This window comes from Alligator sinensis, unplaced genomic scaffold, assembly GCF_000455745.1.
Source record: "Alligator sinensis unplaced genomic scaffold, ASM45574v1 scaffold242_1, whole genome shotgun sequence".
In the NCBI taxonomy this organism is placed as follows: domain Eukaryota; kingdom Metazoa; phylum Chordata; order Crocodylia; family Alligatoridae; genus Alligator; species Alligator sinensis.
Window position 1 is genome coordinate 1,537,935 of NW_005842320.1, and position 18,087 is coordinate 1,556,021.

At 40.0% G+C, this 18,087-nt stretch overlaps 1 protein-coding gene across 1 annotated transcript in view; it reads left to right on the top strand.

Annotated features, from left to right (window-relative positions):
* Positions 1 to 1,525: 1,525 nt before the first annotated feature.
* Positions 1,526 to 18,087, top strand: part of LOC102385366 (kelch-like protein 4) — a gene marked incomplete at its 3' end in the record, with an annotated part of 72,519 nt that continues 55,957 nt past the window's right edge. Inside the window, exon 1 of the mRNA XM_006028541.2 lies at positions 1,526 to 2,121. Within this exon, the coding sequence (XP_006028603.1) occupies positions 1,700 to 2,121 (422 nt within the window). The remainder of the gene's footprint in view (positions 2,122 to 18,087) is intronic.

Sequence of the window (18,087 nt, forward strand, 5' to 3'; positions counted from 1 at the left end):
CTCCCCTTCCTGAAACCCTCTCAGTCAGTGTTCCTTAATTTTTTTCACATTCCTCCAAAACATTATAGAATACAACTCTTAATCTGGATCTTGGGAGTAGGAATGGACACTCTGAGCCTTTTGGGTATGGTGGGATATAAATCTAATAAATAAACAACATGCAAGCATAAAAAGGCTGATGGTTCCTCAGTCCTATCCTGCATTCATTTTGCTTTTTACTCCCCAATTCTCTTTTGACTTTACCTGTCCCCCCAAATTTAGGGTCACAAGGCAAAAGTAACATAATTGAAGGGAAGATAGATTTGAGCCTCTTAGGACTGTTGAACAGAGGCAGTTTGGACATCAAGAAGACAGAAGCATTGAGAGAGAATGGTGTAGGTATATTGAAAAAACAGAGAGAAACATTGGCAATGGGGGAGTTCTGTATTAAGCTTAGGTCAGTATTCCCAATTCTCAGTACTTATACAAACTGCACTTCATCCCTTTGAGGTTTTCATATTGCTAGCTATTATTTAATAATCTTTAAATTGTGGCATAGACTTAGACTGCTACAAAGAAAGAACAAGCAAGCTGTTTGTTTTTCTCTAAGACTGCATGTGTTTGTATATCCAGATGTTATATGCATTATCATATAATATTTACAGTACAGTTTACATTGTCCTACAATAGCATATTTACAGTACAGTTTACATCATCCTGCATATTAATGCATGACTAACAGTGAATCTGTGTAATCTAGTGAATTTGTTCAAAACATGTTGTGGTGCACACTATACTATCAAAATAATAATATTAATAATAATAAAACTACCCTTTGCATAGTCTGTGAGAATGAGGGGCAGGATGGCAAGCGGGTGTTTACACAGGCACTTAGCCAGGAAGTGCTGTGTTTTTCACAGATACAGTAATTTATGGAAGGGTTCTCATCTGCTTTTGCAAGCATTCTCTCTTTTCTTGTACCCACAGTGAGTCATAATTATATATGGAATTCTATCTCAACATAAGAATTTTCTTCATAAAATACTGTGCAATGTATTTTAAATGCTGCCTGTTTTAAGTAAGCATTATACCATTCTGAAGCCAATTACATAAATTTCACATAGTAAAATGAAGTATGTTGCAATAAATGCAAGGAAAGGCATGAACTGCAGGATGCTTTCACAGTTTTGTTACCGATCATTACCAAAAATCTTCATAAGGAGAACATACTGAGTGCACCATGAATACATCTGTAAAATGCAGCACCGTTTATTATTAAGCTTCAAGCAAAACCTCATGGGAAAGAAAGTCTTTCCACTTTATTTGTGTATGCTTTCCTGCATTTTAAGTTGCTGCCTAAGATCCCTTAGGAGCATGTGAAGCTAGGTTATGTATTAGAGAGCTGTGCTATAGTGCTGTGAGAGTGTATAAGCCTAGCAGCTGGGTAGTGTTATGGTAGCTGCTTTCCTGTGCTAAGCTGATTTACTTGTTTAAGGTCTGACCTCATCATCCTGTCAGTATGGATTCCCACCTATACAGTTAGCAGCAGCTTAGCAGCAGCTTGAAGGGCTTGCTGTGTATTAATCAGGGGGAAAAAAAGGGCTACTGGTATTTCTTCTTTTGTTGTCTTTTCTTAAGAAGAGGCAGAGGAAGACAAGGAGATAACAAAGAATACATTTCCTTTCTAAAGGATATCCCTTTGTCTTTTTTTCCTGCAACAATGTCAGTTTCTGGAAAGAAGGAGTTTGATGTGAAACAGATCCTAAGGCTACGCTGGAGGTGGTTCACTCACCCCTCACAAGGCTCCACAGGCACCGGAGGCTGCCTGCAGCAGGAAGGATATGAACATAGAGGAACACCGGTTCAGAACAGGTTGAAGAGTCACTCTCGGGAGAGAAATGGGCTGAAGAAAAACAACAGTCCTGTTCACCACAATATACTGACACCGGTACCAGGTCCAACCCCTGTACACCACCGATCTATTCAAACCTGGCATCAGCAAAACCTATTAGAACAACTACAGACTAATGAGGATATCCACAAAGCAAACACAGAAGAAAATTTTATCAAGGAGGTTTCAAGGAAAAACACACAGGATTTGCAGATGATCACAGAGGAAAACACAGATAAATCCACTGAGAGGTAGGAGAGTTGTCAGCACTGTGAAAGATATACTCCTTTTAAAGTTACTCCCCAGTATAGTCTTTGTTTCTAATGAGGTCTTTACTGCATTTCTTAAACTTGAAATATTAAAATACAGACATTGCTAACAAAAGCAAAAAGAAGTTTACATTCAAAATAATATAAACCTTACCATGAAATGTTGATCTATTTTATTTTTAACATCTCGTTGTTTCAGACCTACTTCCTTAATGAATAAGACTGTCATAGTTTATCAAGTTTTTTTTCTACCATTTACGACAGCATTGAAGAGCATGTTGTTATCTTGCCCTGAATTCTTATGCACACTCGTGGTACAAACTGATCCATCACAAAATACTGTCCTCATTCTGACTTTCTTAATAAGTGCAACTTTGACACATGGGAAACATTGAACTGTACAAATTGTGTTCTTGCCACTATTACGATAGTATCCTCACTGCCACTTTTATCACTAACGTTGAACCTAATGGAAAGGGAGCAACTTTACTTTGGCTTTTATAAGGTTTATTTCAAATAACATTACTTTCACAGGTAGTTAGTTATAATGAGAGACTAAGCAAGCTTAGGTAATAAGATATTACTTCTAGCTTTGTGATCTTAAAGTGGGAAGCATAGAGCATGAGTTCTTTTAAAAATGTTAATATTAAGGGGAAAGTATTTTATGCAAATACTTTGATTAGGCATGACATAAATTAGCAAAAAAACCAAAACCAAAACCCCCCAAAAATCACCATATTTTCAAAATAGACACCAAGAGCATTAAATATATGGAAGCAATTTTGCCTAGGCTAGTAAGGCTTCTCATAAAATTGGACACAGTAAGTGTATTTTTAATGTGACCTTTTAAAATTTTGTGGGTGTGCTATAACACTTCTTTACACTATAACTAAAAAATACACACCTAGTTTACTCATAGTTCAACAGCTGACAGTTTGTGTATTTTTAGCAGTTCTTATTCAAGTTGTGCTATGTGGCAAAGTGAACATCTGTGATTCCTTAAGTATGTCTGTACAAAAGACTGCATTTTGAAGTTTCTTGCCTGAAACTTCATCTCAGGTAGGATATTAACAGGCAATGTTATAAAAATGAATCACAAAAAATCAAATAGGTATCAGTACATACAGATAAATACATTGCCTTTGGGTGCAAATCAGTACCTGTTAAGACCTTCACCTAGCTGACCTATATAGCTCTTAATCATTTGTAATGCATAAGAAACATCTAAAACATAAACAGAGAACTATGTGTCTTGTTTCACAAGTATTTAGTGACATTTTGACTCTTGAAGAACAATCCAAGTTGCATATAAATAATTTTTAATTAAATGAAAACTTTACCAACAAGACAGGAATTGTATCAGATTTTTGTAAAACAAATGGAGCACCAAACAGAACCATGTATTTCAATATCCTTCCCATATCAAGTGAAGAAGGGGGAAAAGTCATCACTAACTTAATTCAGTTATGAAAATTACTAATTTTGCATATGGAAACATCAAATATGCTTACTTATCTATTCTGTACATAGATATTCTGTCATGATCCAGGAGAATTCTGTTACTCAACACATCTGATTTAACTCCTTTGCCCGATCTGTTTCCATTTACAGTCTTTTATTTCATAGACATCAGGGCTGGAAGGGACCTCGGAAGATCATCGAGTCCAGCCCCCCGCCCAAAGGGCAGGAAGTCAGCTGGGTTCATAGGATCCCAGCAAGATAAGCATCCAGTTTCATCTTGAAGGTGTTCAATGAAGGCGCTTGAACCACCTCCGGTGGCAGGCTGTTCCAGACCTTGGGGGCTCGGACAGTAAAGAAATTCTTCCTTATGTCCAGCCTGAAACGATCTTGAAGTAGTTTGTGACCATTCGACCTCGTCATCCCTTGGGGCGCTCTGGTGAACAAACGTTCCCCCAGATGCTGGTGGTCACCCCTTTTAAAAAGGTTGCATTTTTATTTTACATAAATTATTGGAAAACCCCCCCAAAAGACCAAAACCCTCCATCTAGTAATGTGAAATAATGCTGCTTTTCAAGTTGGTATGTTTTCCACTGAAGTGTTGGGGGAAGATACAAGTCTTCTGTGTTTGAGTTGATGTTTTCAAGTTTCATTTAAAAGGGAAATACCTTAATTTATTTGTTTAAAACCATAGATTAGAAGCCCAAAGTTAAACTTACAACTTAATCAAATAAAAATATGTGAGCATGGGGTTGCAATTATAATAGACTCCAGCAATCTTAACTTAGCTGTAATATCAATTTACAGCATAGAAAAACATATGTTTGCATCCCATATAGCATCATACACAGACCACACAATAATTTATAAGCTAACCAGAAGAATAAGAATAAAATAACTGACACCTTATAGTTCCTAGCAAATGAACAGACTAGACCATTATTACTTTTACAATAAAGATTTTGGTATTATAAATTGACAGATACATTTTCACTTTTTTAATGACAGTAACTGTTCAGATACCCAGGCCAGGTTTTTCTTTACATGTACTAGGAAACCCCAATTTCAACTGAAGTATTCAAAATTATTGGTAGTGATCAACAATTGTGAAAAATTCAAGCCCGTGGTCTTCTGAATCTCCTAAACAAATATCTCTACAGCATGAAATTATGGCATAATACATTTAGGGATAGATACAACTTTGCTACAAGTTTCCTGATTACACCTCAGTATTAATCAAAGGGTTGCTGTAGCAACAATTACTGTCAAGTAGCATATTGACTCCTTTTGAATTCTTTGCTGTCTGCAGAAGTCCTTCAAGACTACTGCAAGATTATGGACCCCATCTGAACAAAAGAAAAAATCAGACATTTGTTATTCTGACTTCTAGCAAAAAGTCTTGTGCTTGGATGATCTCACTTGACAACTGGCAGACAGACAAGCCAATGAGGCTTTTAGTGATCTCTCATGAACATCCATCTTTTTTACTAAGGTCATCAATTAAGGTGTGTCTTTCCCATTCATACTTGCCAGATGGGGAGCAGATGAATTGCTTCTTGACAGGGAGATGAATGAGCACTGTTGTCTGTTCAGGCATGCATCACAACTTATCAACTTCACCAATTTCCCTTCAATTCTGAGGGAATCATATTTGAGAATAGCTTGGTGGCTCTCAGTTCTATTCAGTTTGCATAGGGTCTGAACTCTTTTGTTCGTCAAAAATCAGAAATGTTCAAAGGTATCCTGGCTCTATTATTACCAGAGAAACAGGTTAAGAGAAATCATAGTGTCTTCCAGAATCATCCACAATAATGAGTATTTGACTCTTTGAGGGGGAGATGTTAGCAGGTCCAATTCACCAAAATGGGGCTTCCATAGCATTTTCAATTATTCTTGTAAAAACTGCATATGCAAATGTATTGAAGGAACAATAAATGTGCAGATAAGCATTAAAGAATAATAATGGCAGATAAAAACTCCACTAACCTAACCTGAATAGAATCATATCCAGTGGCTTAATGAGATATTGGAGCCTGTCCTTACATGGCAAATAAAGCAGCCATTTAAGTCAGTTAAAATTTCAGTTGGTGCTGAGCTAGACCTTCTTAATTTGCAGACAGATGGGGGGGGGCAGGAAGAGAGAAAGTGGGATGCACCACTGAAACATTAAATTTTAGAAATAAAGCTTCCATATAGCAGAAGGTATACCTAGAGGATTTGCAAATGCCAAAGAATCAAGACTTGATTGCAAACTTTCCAGTGACTGCATGAATTAAAGCCTTGAACACACGTGATCTCCTGCTAGTTCAGAGCTTGTTACATGAACTTGAGGCATAGTGTTAGTGGCCAACTTGTGTCTTGTCTGGAATCTAAATTATTGCACCCATAGACTGGACAATAAAGAGGTCAGTGCTTTCAAAATGAATGTTCATGGAGAAAGTCAACTTCAGACTTGGGATTTAAAGAGACCAGAATTCTTTGAAGCTGTCAGCCTTCTCCTTCAAAAGAAACAATCTAGAAGTGGTACCAGACATTTCAAGGAAAACCCTGAAGGATTTTTGGATACAAATTTAGACTGATTTTTTTCTGTCCTCTGACTTATACTGGATCCAGGATGTAGCTTTGTACTAAAGCAATACACACCTTCATGCCTGCAAAAGCTTACTATTAGGAACTTCACAGGAATGGCTATAATACCATTTTCCTTACTGTTTCTTTTCTTTCCAACAAGCTGTACAGCAATTTTTCACAAACATTGTTCAGGATAGATACTAGTCAGTAGGCCTGTGCGAGTAGGCAGCTATTTGATCCAGCATTGTATCCAGCCACTTTGGATGCCATGGATCTGATCCAGAGCTCCGGATTGGTTTCCCGCTTCAATCTGTCCGAAGCAGCTCTGAAGCTTCGGAGCCGCCTTGGAGATCCGGCCATAGGGTATAATGGGGAATCAATGAAATATCTATAACTTTGTTGTTATTTGTCTGATTTGGATGAAAATTGCAGTAGTGGTAGCTGATGCTAAGAGCATAAAGTCTGCTAAGTTTCAAAAAGATCAGCAGAGGGGTTCGGGGGGAGCTGCACCCCAAATTCTTGAAAGCAAAACGCATGTCAGGTGTATGTATTAAACCATATGGGGGTGAAAACTGCAGGGGTGGTAGCCCCTGGTGAGGCCACAATGTCTGCCAAGTTTCAAGAAGTTAGATGCAGGGGTTTGGGGGAAACTGCACCTCAGGCTGCTGACAGGCAAAACTCATGACATAGATGACTCAGTATTTGTTAAGGCACAGTGGACTGAAAATTGCAAGGGTGGTGGCCCCTAATGAGGCCACAAAGTCTGCCAGCTGTAAAGGAGATCAGTGCAGGGCTTCTGGGTTCTGGGGCCCTGTACCTCTGGCTGCTGACAGGCAAAACTTGTGACATGGGTGCTTGTGCAACTGTGTCTGTTTTGGGGCACCGGGGGGGAGGGGGCGCAGGGGAGGTGGGGACTACTGCAGGTCTGACTGCTAAGCTACTGTGTTACCAGTTACCAATCAATCATGGTTTACTCAGGGACCAGCTCAATACACAGTACCTAGCTACTACATAACGAGTTAACGAGCAAGGATTAACACCTACAAAACCACAGACTAAGGAGAGGAAAGAATCAATACAGACAATCAGCTGCCCCAAGACAGACACAGTCAGTCGCACAAGCACCCATGTCAGGAGTTTTGTCTGTCAGCAGCTAGGGGTGCAGGGCCCCAGATGCTCTCTGCACCTATCTCCTTGACAGTTGGCAGGCTTCGTGGCCTCAGCCATGAAGCAGCTTTCACCCTCCTGCGCCTTAACACACACAGTATCACTCAAGTCATGAGTTTTGCATGTCAGTAGCCAGAGGTGCAGGCCCCAGAAGGAAGACTCCCCCTGCACCTATCTCCTTGACAGCTGACAGGGTTCATGGCCTCAGCGGGGACCACCACCCCTGCAGTTTTCAACCCACTGCGCCTTAACACACACAGGGTCATCTATGTCATGAGTTTTGCCTGTCAGCAGCTTGAGGTACAATTCCTCCCAACCCCCTGCACCTGTCTTCTTGAAACTTGGCAGGCTTCATGGCCTCACCAGGGCCTGCCCTTCCTGAAGTTTTCACCCCCCTGTGGTGTAACACAGATGTGACATGAGTTTTGCTTTCAAGAATTTGGGGTGCAGTTCTCCCTGAACTTCTACATTGATCTTATTGAAGCTTGGAAGGCTGCCTGTTCTCAGCAGGGGCTACCAGCCCTTCAAGTTTCATCCAAATCCAAAAAACAACAAAGTTATACATATTTCATTGATTTCCCATTATACCCTATGGCCAGATCTCCGAGACAGCTCCAAAGCTTTTCCAAAGTAGTTTGGAAGCTCTGAACCACTTCAGAAAGCCTAATGAAGCCTGAACTTTGATCCAGGCATGCTGCTTCAGACACCAAAGCAGCTGAAGCTTCTCCGGATCTGAAGCATGGTCTGAAGCCTCACACAGCCCTACTAGTCAGGTTTCATTTTGCTTCCCAGAATGACTTTCTTCTGCATTTATAAATATATCATGTCTCCACAGATCTATATAGTCACTTCAGTACTAGCCAAATGTTTTCATATAACTAGTTAACTGAAATTCAATATTCAATACCAAGCTATTACTTCAGATTTTTGCTTCAGTTGATTGGTTTTCAGCTCTTCCATTTTGCTTCACTAATTTTCTTATTCCTAGAATACTAATTGGAAGATGAGCAGTCCATACCTTTTTTCTTTTTCCAGTCACCTACTGGCATATTATAAAACTCATGCTGATATATGCAGCTATATTGTATGTACTTTCTTCCTTTTCAGTCCTGAAAAAATGTGTGTGTTGATGCAATTCACATAGCATTCTTTCATCAGATTTTATTTTTCCATTTTATTCCCCATGTTGCTTTAATACATTCAGGATATCTGACAAAAGTCTGATTTTGCAAAAACTAAGTGGGCACATCTACACAGGCATTTACTATGGCCCAAATTTACTGTGATGTAACCTACTCTGGAGTAAGAGTTTTTGGGCAGGCATCTATACATGCTGGGATTAGAGAGTAGATTTGCACCCAGTTCCCTGCAGCCCTGCAATGGGCCCCTGCTGCCGCTTGGGGGAAGCTCCAGACATCCCCTAGGTGCTAGCCCAGGGGCTGGTAGGGAGCCCCGGGTCAGGAGATTTTGCATTTTCAGGTAGCAAATTTATTCAGGATTAAGGAGGTTTATTGTGAAGTAAGCATGTGCATGTGTAGATGCACATGCTTACTTTGCAGTAAATTATGCTAATGTAAAGTTAAGCATCTTATGTAGATGCACCCAGTGTGTCTTAATTTTCCACATGGGGGTTTATTCTGAGTAGAATTTTATTTTTGAAAGCACATTGTAAACTATCCAGTGCATTTCAGAGATGTGACTTTTTAAGAAATTTAGAAAATATCCTTTTAATTTTGGCTGAACACATAGGATTGTGCCCCAAAATAATAAGTGTTTTATTGCACTTGCCTTTGTGAAAATGGGTACCTCCATCAAATTTGAATTTGTTTACTTAATAAATTAGGGTTCTCTCAATCTCTTCTTAAAAGTTGAAATTGTGGTATCAGGATACCTGTGCTGTCTGTTAACTATGACTAAATATGACCTCTAAACAGATGTATGGCTTTGAAAATTTCAGCGTTGGGGATTTAAATGCATAACACATTAATTGAATCTACAAGTCGATGGAGCAGGATGGGATATACCCAGGGGTGCTGAGGTGATTGCAGAGATACTGGCCATCATCTTCTAAAGCTCATGATGATTGGGAGAGCTCCCAGATGATTGGAAAAGGACAACAAGTGCCCATATTTAAGAAAGGGAAAGGAAGGAGGATCCAGGGAACTACAGACTAGTCAGCCTCACCTCAGGCCCTAGAAAAATCATGGAGAAAATCCTCAAAGATCCATTTATAAGCACTAGGAGGTGATTAGGAACAGTCAGAATGAATACACCAAGGGCAAGTCATGCCTGAGCAACTTGATTGCCTCCTATGATGAGATGACTAGCTCTGTGGATGTGGGGAAAATGGTGGATATGGTGTACCTTGATTTTAGCAAGGATTTTGATATGGTCTCCCACAACATTTTCACAGGCAAGTTAAGATGACAGCTGGATGAATGGACTGTAGGATGGATAGAAAACTGTCCAGATCATTGAGCTCAGAGGGTAGTCATCAGTGACTTGATATTTAGTTGGCAGCCAGTATCAAGTGGAGTGACCAGGGGGCAGTCCTGAGGCCAGTTTTGTTCAATGTCTTCATCAAAAACCTGGAAGATGGCATAGAGTGTACCCTCACCAAGTTTGCAGATGACATCAGGCTGGCAGGGAGTAGTAGGTACACTGGAGGGTAGGGCTAGGATTCAGAGTGACCTAGGAAAATTGGAGGATTGGGCCAAAAGGAATCTCATGAGGTTCAAAAAGAACAAGTGCAAAGTCCTGCCTGCACTTAGGACAGAACAGTCACATGCACCAATACAGGCTAGGGGATGACTGGCTGGGCAGCAGCTCTACAGAAAAGGACCTGGGGGTTACAATGGAAAATAAGCTGAATGTGAACCATCAGTGTGCCCTTGTTGCCAAGAAGGCCAACAGCATACTGGGCTGCATTGATAGGTGTGTTGCCGGCAGGGCAAGAGAAGCAATTATTCCCTTCTATTCAGCACTGGTGAGGCCACATCTGGAGTCCTGTGTTCAGTTTTGGGCCCCCTACTACAGAAAGGTTGTGGACAAATTGGAGCCAGTCCACTGGAGGGGCAACAAAAAGTGTGAGGAGCCTAGGGAACATGATTTACGAGGAAAGACTGAGGGAACTGGGCTTATTTAGTCTAGAGATGAGATGACCGAGCGGGGATTTAATAGCAGCCTTCAAACAGCTGAAAGGGGGTTCCAAGCAGGATGAAGTTAGATTTTTCTCAGTGATGGTAGATGACAGAAAAAGGAGCAGAGGTCTCAAGTTTGAGCAAGGGAAGTTTAAGTTAGATACTAGGAAGAATTTTCTCACTAGAGAAACACTGGAACAGGTTACCCTGAGAGGTGGTGGAATCTCCATCCTTGGATGTTTTCATGACCCGGTTGGACAAAGCTTTGGCTGGGATGATCTAATTGAGGATGGTCCTGCTTTGAGCATGGGTTAGACTAGATGACTCCTGAAGTCCCTACCAATCCTAATTTTCTATGATTTTTATAGCTCCTCAGGTAGCTTTAAAAGTGGCAAACAACCTAAAGGAAAATAGTTATACTCAAGAAATCCCCCTCTCTTGTGAAGCAATAGAATCAGAGAAAAGGAGGTAATAGAAATCATAGAAATCAGGAGGTCACCCTGCTCAAAGCAGGACCATCCCAAACTAGATCATTCCAGCCAGGGCTTTGTCAAGCTGGGCCTTAAAAACCTGCAATTTGAGACCAGTACTCCTTGTTCTGTCATCTGTCATCACTGAGAACAGTCTAGATCCATCCTCTTTGGAACCACCCTTCAGGTAGTTAAAGGCTGCTATCAAATCCCCTCTCAGTCTTCTCTTTTGCAGACTAAATAAGCCCAGTTCCCTCAGCTTCTCTTCAGGGCTAGGGACAGACATTCAAAAAGCCTGAGCCTGAATTGATTCAGTCTTTGCAGGTTAGTCTAACATGCATTGATTGAAACAGTTTGCAACTGCACAGATATTCACTCCGGACTGAGGAAAATTCAGGCACATGCCTGCAGTGGTAAAAGCTAGAAGCCAGGAGGCACTAGAGCAGTCCTCCCTTCCTTTCAATAGTGCTGAGCTGAGGGTGGGGGGCAGACCCCAGCAGGACCTCTGATTAGGGAGAAGTTTAAACCCTCATCCTGCCTGTACAATCCCAGGCTTTTCCCCACTCGCTTACTGCTCAAGGGGCAGGAGTGTTGTCAGACCCCAGACCCCGGTTAGCACTCTGAGGCAAAAGGCGGGGAGGGGGTGTGTAGTACATGCATCTGTTGATGATACAGAGCTTTCCAATCTCCCTCCCCCTGTTTCTTCATACTATCTGAAAATCTGACATGCAAGAGAGCCAGCAGGAGGCTAATAATACAGCATTTAGCTGTCCATCAACAAAACAAAAGACAAGTTCAAGCTCTTAAACAGCTTTTTCCAAGGAAGGAAGGGAGGGACATTACCAGCTGACTTGTTGATTAGCTTCAAAAAGTCCTAAGCACACACTGTTTTGTCTGCCTATCCCAGTGAAATTACACACACAGACACATACACACACACATAAACACACACACACCCCTCTCCGAATTAGCTAGCATACCACATGCCTAGAGTTTGTGTACTGTGGAAGATAGGAGGGAGGGAGGGTGGGAAGGGGGGGTCCCTGCTTGGACAGTGGTGGGGGGGCAGGGGAAAGCCAGGTAGACCCTGCTGTGACTGCAGTCTCTACCAGAGCTCTAGCCAGGAAGCAGAGGGGTGGGGGCAGCCCTTTTCTCCAGAGCAGAGAGCACAGCCCAGCCCAGCCCAGCCCAGAAATGCTGAGGGACTCTACTTTAAATTAAACTAGGAAGGGGTCTGGGACATATATTGCATAAACCAGTTTGACTCAGTTCAGTTAAGTCTGATACTACATTCAACCAGATTTATCTTAATCCAGTTTCAGCCATTTTGAATCTGGTTTATGTGCACTGAACTTATGTTCTGTTATAGGTTTAAACTAGTTTCTCTTCACTTAACTTGGTTTAAATGTAATGTCTGTCCCTAGCCCAGAAGTCATGTGCCCCAGCCCACAGACCATTTTCATTGCTCTCTGCTAGACTTTCTCCATCTTGTCCACATCCTTTCTATAGTAGGGCTCCCAACACTGGGCACAGTGCTCCTCAGCAGTGCAAAATACATGGGAATAATTACTTCCTTTGATCTGCTGGCAACGCTCTTACTAAAGCAGCCCAGTATGTTGCTAGGCTTTCTTGGCAACAAGGGCACACTACTGACTCATATCCATCTATTGTCCACTGCAACTCTCAGGTCCTTTCATGCAGAGCTGCTGCTTATCCAGTCAGTCATCCAGCTAGAGCAGTGCATGGGATTCTTCCATCCTAAGTGCAGGCCTTTGCACTTGTCTTTGTTGAACCTCATGAGATCTTCTAATTTGTCTACGTCACTCCAAATCCTAGCCCTATTCCCTAGTGTACTTACTACTCCCCCCCCCCCCCCCCCCCCCCCGCCCCAATCTTGGTGTCATCCATGAACTTGCTTAGGGTGCAATCCATCCAATCTTTCAGAACATTAATGAAGATATTGAGTAAAGTCAACTGCACTCTTTTATGCATTAGAAGGTGTGCATCATGAGCAAGTCTAAGGAAGTTAAACTTCCCCTCTAAGCAGCATTGATAAGACTGTAGCTGGAGTACTGCATTCAGTTCTGGGCACTGCACTTCAAGAAGGATGTGGATAACCTTGAGAAGGTTCAGAGGAGAGTTACTTGTGTGGTTATGCACCTACAGGTGAGATTGTATGAGGAGAGGTTGAAGGACCTGAATCTCTTCAGTATCTGCAAAAGAAGCCTGAGGGGATCTGGTAGCTATCTACAAATTCATTGCGGGGAGAAGCAGCAAGAAATAGGGGATACTCTGTTTACCAGGGTGTCCCTTGGAGTTACTAGGAACAATGGCCATAAACTGACAGAGAGCAGATTTATATTAGACATTAGGAAAAATGTCTTTATGGTGAGGGTTGCCAAAACCTGGAATGGGCTTCCAAGGGAGGCTGTGCTCTCCTCTACCTTGGAGGTCTTTAAGAGGAGACTAGACAAGCACCTAGCTGGGGTCATCTGACCACAGCAATCTTTCCAGCCCAGGGCAGAGGGTCAGACTCGATGATCTACTGAGGTTCCTTCTGACCTCAAAAATCTATAAAATCTATAAAAACTGGCCCCAGGACTGACCCCTAGGGCAATCCACTTGATACTGGCTGCCAGCCTGAAATTGAGCCATTGATTACTACTTGTTGAGCTTGACAATTCAGCCAGCTTTCTCTCCACTTTACAGTCCATCATCCAATAGTTTTTCTCCAATTCAGTTGTTCGGCTGTTTTTGATTCTTCATTTTAAGAACTTATAAAGAGTAAAGCTCTCTTTGGGAAAAAAAAAAAGAAAAAAGAGAAAAGATATTCTTATATATGGCTATAAGAGTTGTCTTACAAATAAGAAATTTACTAGATGTGAAAGCTCATTTGAAATAGCTGATATTTTTGACAGTTATAATAATCACCACCATTATCATCTAGATAGTTTTGCTATCCCTACAACTGTATTCAGAGGAAAGTGAAATACTACGTACTGGATAATGGATCAATATGCCTGTCCTCATCCAAATTTCCTATTAATTTTCCACCAGCACAGACTGTCACATTTCCTGTTGATAAGCATCCTTCTGTAGGAGCTTTCACACCACATGCATTTAAGTTTGCTCACAGATGTTCAATGACACTTGATGTCATCTTAATTTTGCAAAAGCAAAAGATCAGATTCTAATAGAAAAAGAAGATAATCATTAATTTCCTTGACAAAAATAGAATATAAAAACAGAGTATTTTCCATGTTGGAGACTCTGCCCAAAGCTGAGGAAAACTTGTCACATCATTTCATTTAAACAATGCCAATGCCAAACAGAAACTTGCCACCACTTTCTGTGCACAAGAGGTTAAGTATGAGAAGTTCCCAAAATACCTTAGTGTAACTCTCAATCAGAGCCTTGCCTTTCATGAACATCTACAGAATGTTGCTAAAAAGAATGAAAGCACAAGTTAACCTTGTGCATAAACTGGCTGGAATGACATGGAGAGCAAACGCAACCACGCTTCGAACAGCCACTGTAGTGCTTCTTTTTCCTGCAGCAGAATATTGTTCCCCAGTCTGGAACCTAAGCATACACACAAAGATGGTTGACACACAGTTAAATGCAGCTATCTGGATTATGTCAGGAATGCTAAAAAGTGCACCCTTGTTATGGCTTCCAGTCATAGAGAACATTGTTCCCCCACAGCTCCACTGTGATGCCTCAGGAATGAGGGAATATCATAAGGCCATTGGTAACCCAAACCTCCTAATCAACAAGGACATTACTATGCCACCACCAGATAGGCTCAAATCTAGAAAAGCCTTCTGGAAATACGCCAAAAAGCTCTATGAAGATAAGAGCATCGAAGAACAATGGAGTTGAAATTGTGGTGCAGTTTTTCAGATGATGCAACACATCGTGAATGATTGCCTAATTAGAGGATTTAATGGAGATCTAAAATCAATCCATGCAGCTACCCCTGAAGCAGTCTAATGGCTGTAGATATTAATCTGTGAATAGTGTAATCCTAAAATATTGACAGAGAGAGAGAATACAGAAATTCTTTAATAAGCATACGTCCATACTAAATAGCTTTCTGTACTGTGATTACAAGTCTTGGTATCCAAGTTAGTAAAGTTCCAGAGCTGTTAATAACTACTGACAGGAAAAAAAACAAATTTTCGATATAGGAATTGAATATAGCATAGGATCATGAAGTGGTCACAAAAATAATGTCACCTATACATTTCATCATTATTCACTTGAGTAGGCTACCCACTAATTGTCACTATGAGTAGTAAGACAAAGATAATAGTGGTAAGGCAACCACTTTACAATTTTGACTAGTACATGAAATGCTCCATGACACATTTAGCCAAACATATGAGAAACCATTGTGCTCTAGATGCTCTGTCTATTAACTGTATCCCTTGCTGTGAGTGAGGATTCAGACTTACATGACTTTTCTGATTGTAAAGATTACATTTAGAAACTACTGTTGGCAATCTTATCCAGGAACACACTTTTATTTTTAAATGAAGGTATAAGTACTTTATTTTATCCTATGATTTCACTACACATCTAATGTTGCAACACCTAAACTTTAACTTTCTAAATCATTCACCAATGTAATGAAGAATACTTGAGATATGACTGTAGGAAGAATAGCTTTTTTTCTGATCTTGAATATCTGAAAACTGTTACTTAAAAAAAAATGCTTGCTAGATGTTTGTTAAACAGATTTGGAAAACATTCATAAAATCTAAAGGGTCATAAGAATGAACAAATATTTATATAGTTCAAGTCAAAAAGAGAAATCTGAATGATAGTAAAGCTTTAATCTATTTTATTTGAGAAGCTTCCTTTTTATGAAGCATTTAAAAATATTAAAATTTGACTTCATACAGAACTGGAATGAAAAATGAGTTTTTTAAATTCTCCACTGATAACTTTAAAAATGTCTAGGGTTAACTAAAGTACTTGGCTTCAATAATTTGATTCTGTACTTTAAAATAATGTAAATTAAAAGCAGTAATTTGAAATGAGAAAAAATGATAGCACTTCATAATAAAATGTTATAAACATGTTCATTTGATGTTGTAGAAACTCTGGACTGTCTCTTACATTTTTCATTTACCAGTAAAATTCTGTCAAGAGCAATCCAATTTCCAGATGATTGTGATTTATACATAAATACATATTTCAGTGGAATATGGTTCCATTAGAGGATTCTGACATTTTTAGTATCTAGCTTTATAAACTCTCCCATATAAATCTTTTTTAGGTAAAAGTATGTAGAATCTCATGAGAAAAACTATTTTAGTGGGAGGGTTGCATATTTCAAATCCTGTTTTGTAATACACGCTAAATCAATGTTTTTATGATTGATGAAAAGCTTATTGTAAGTATTCCTGGTTTGCAGGGATGCTTAGACTTTGCCTAAACATATCCTATTTAGTCATTGTGTTTTTACCTATGCAGCAGCATAGCCCTACCTTAGAAATGCTCAAAATTTTAGAAAACCCTTTGGGCATGTATTCTTTCTTTTGCTGCCCTATTTCACCTTGCTGCACTGTGGCTACATATGCACATTCAAACAATCTGGGAGAATTTTCTCAAGTTTGTTCTCCTGGTAAAAAAAAACTTGAGAGCCATATGTACAGACATTTGACTGCTGATCCCAGAACAGTGGTGCCCATGGTGAGTCTGTGTTTCCTTGCAGCACAATGTGGGGATTGTGAAGGGGGCATGTTCTACTCCCAGTTGGAGCAGCAGAGTTCAGCAAGTGACACAGTGTCTCCCTGTGGGTGGAGGGAGAGGATGCAGGGGGCCTATGATCTCTTCTGACAGAAGTGCAGTGACAGTATTTACAGGCTTTTCCTGTCCCAGAAGAAACTCTCTTGGGAGTAATTTAACCCTGATTGTTCACAGGCAATTTTTTTCCTGGAAAGACCATTTTTGCCCTGAGAGGAAAAAAGCCTGAATATCTGTACACTTAGGACACGTCCACACGAGTGCGCATGTGCCTCTTGCCCCGCCTCAAACCCCTTTGAGGTGGGGCAACAGGCACATGTGAAAACAAAAAAAATGTTCCCCGCACTGCAAACTCTCAGCGCGGGGAGAAAATTAGACCCCTGGATATGACTTGGTACAAACCAAAATTTCTTAGATTTTCTACTGATATACAAAAGCTTAGACACTCTTGGCTAAAAAAGTTCACATCATAACTGAGAAAGTTGGTAGTCCTACGCTTTTTATGCCACATGAAATGATAGTATTGCATTTCTATAGCCAAGTGCAATTGTATTGACTTTTTAGTCATAGTTATCTTCTTATGCAGATAATATTGATTCTGATTATCAAGGAACGTGGCCTCTAGCAATGACTTCCAGTAACTATCTTCCAATAAGATTGGGATAATCTACACAGAAACTCATCCGGCTGTCCACTACTGTGGACATTATGGATACAAGGTTGACTAGGTATAGGGTTCATACCTTGCCTTTTAAAAAGGCAAATAGAAGTATCTGTGTCTACTTTAGTTCCTGTGCCTCCTGCAAATGCTAGCAAAAGGCTGCCAATGATGAATTTAGTAAACTTTACTTTGTTGCAGAAATACCTCTCTCACATATATAGTACAGGTTTAGCCTTATTTACATATAGATAGTTTCAAATTATACATACAAAGCAGGTTGTACAGAAGTAGAAAAAAAATTTTCTTTACATTCTCCCTAATTAATGCAGTTACATTAGAAATGTATGTGGCTCATATCTGTAGTACCACCAAGAATTTCAAGGTCCCTTAATATATAAAAAACAAGCAAGATAGCTTAGGCCATGTAATATAGATTTTCCAGTCCATATTTAATCAATTGAATGCCTTCTGTTTTGAAGGTATTCAGTTTATTTTGTTGTTTTTTTTTTTGCTGTATCTGATTAATTACTTGGTACTTATAAAAAAAAAAATAGTAAGTTCATTGATACCAAGATATTTCCTACCTAAACTATTGTATTGCATTGATCTGCAGTCTTATATATGTGCACATATATATGCAACTTAATGATACTACTGTGTATATATTAAGTGCATAAAATTATGCATATTCATAGATGTTTTAATCCCAAACAAGAACCCACCGCAC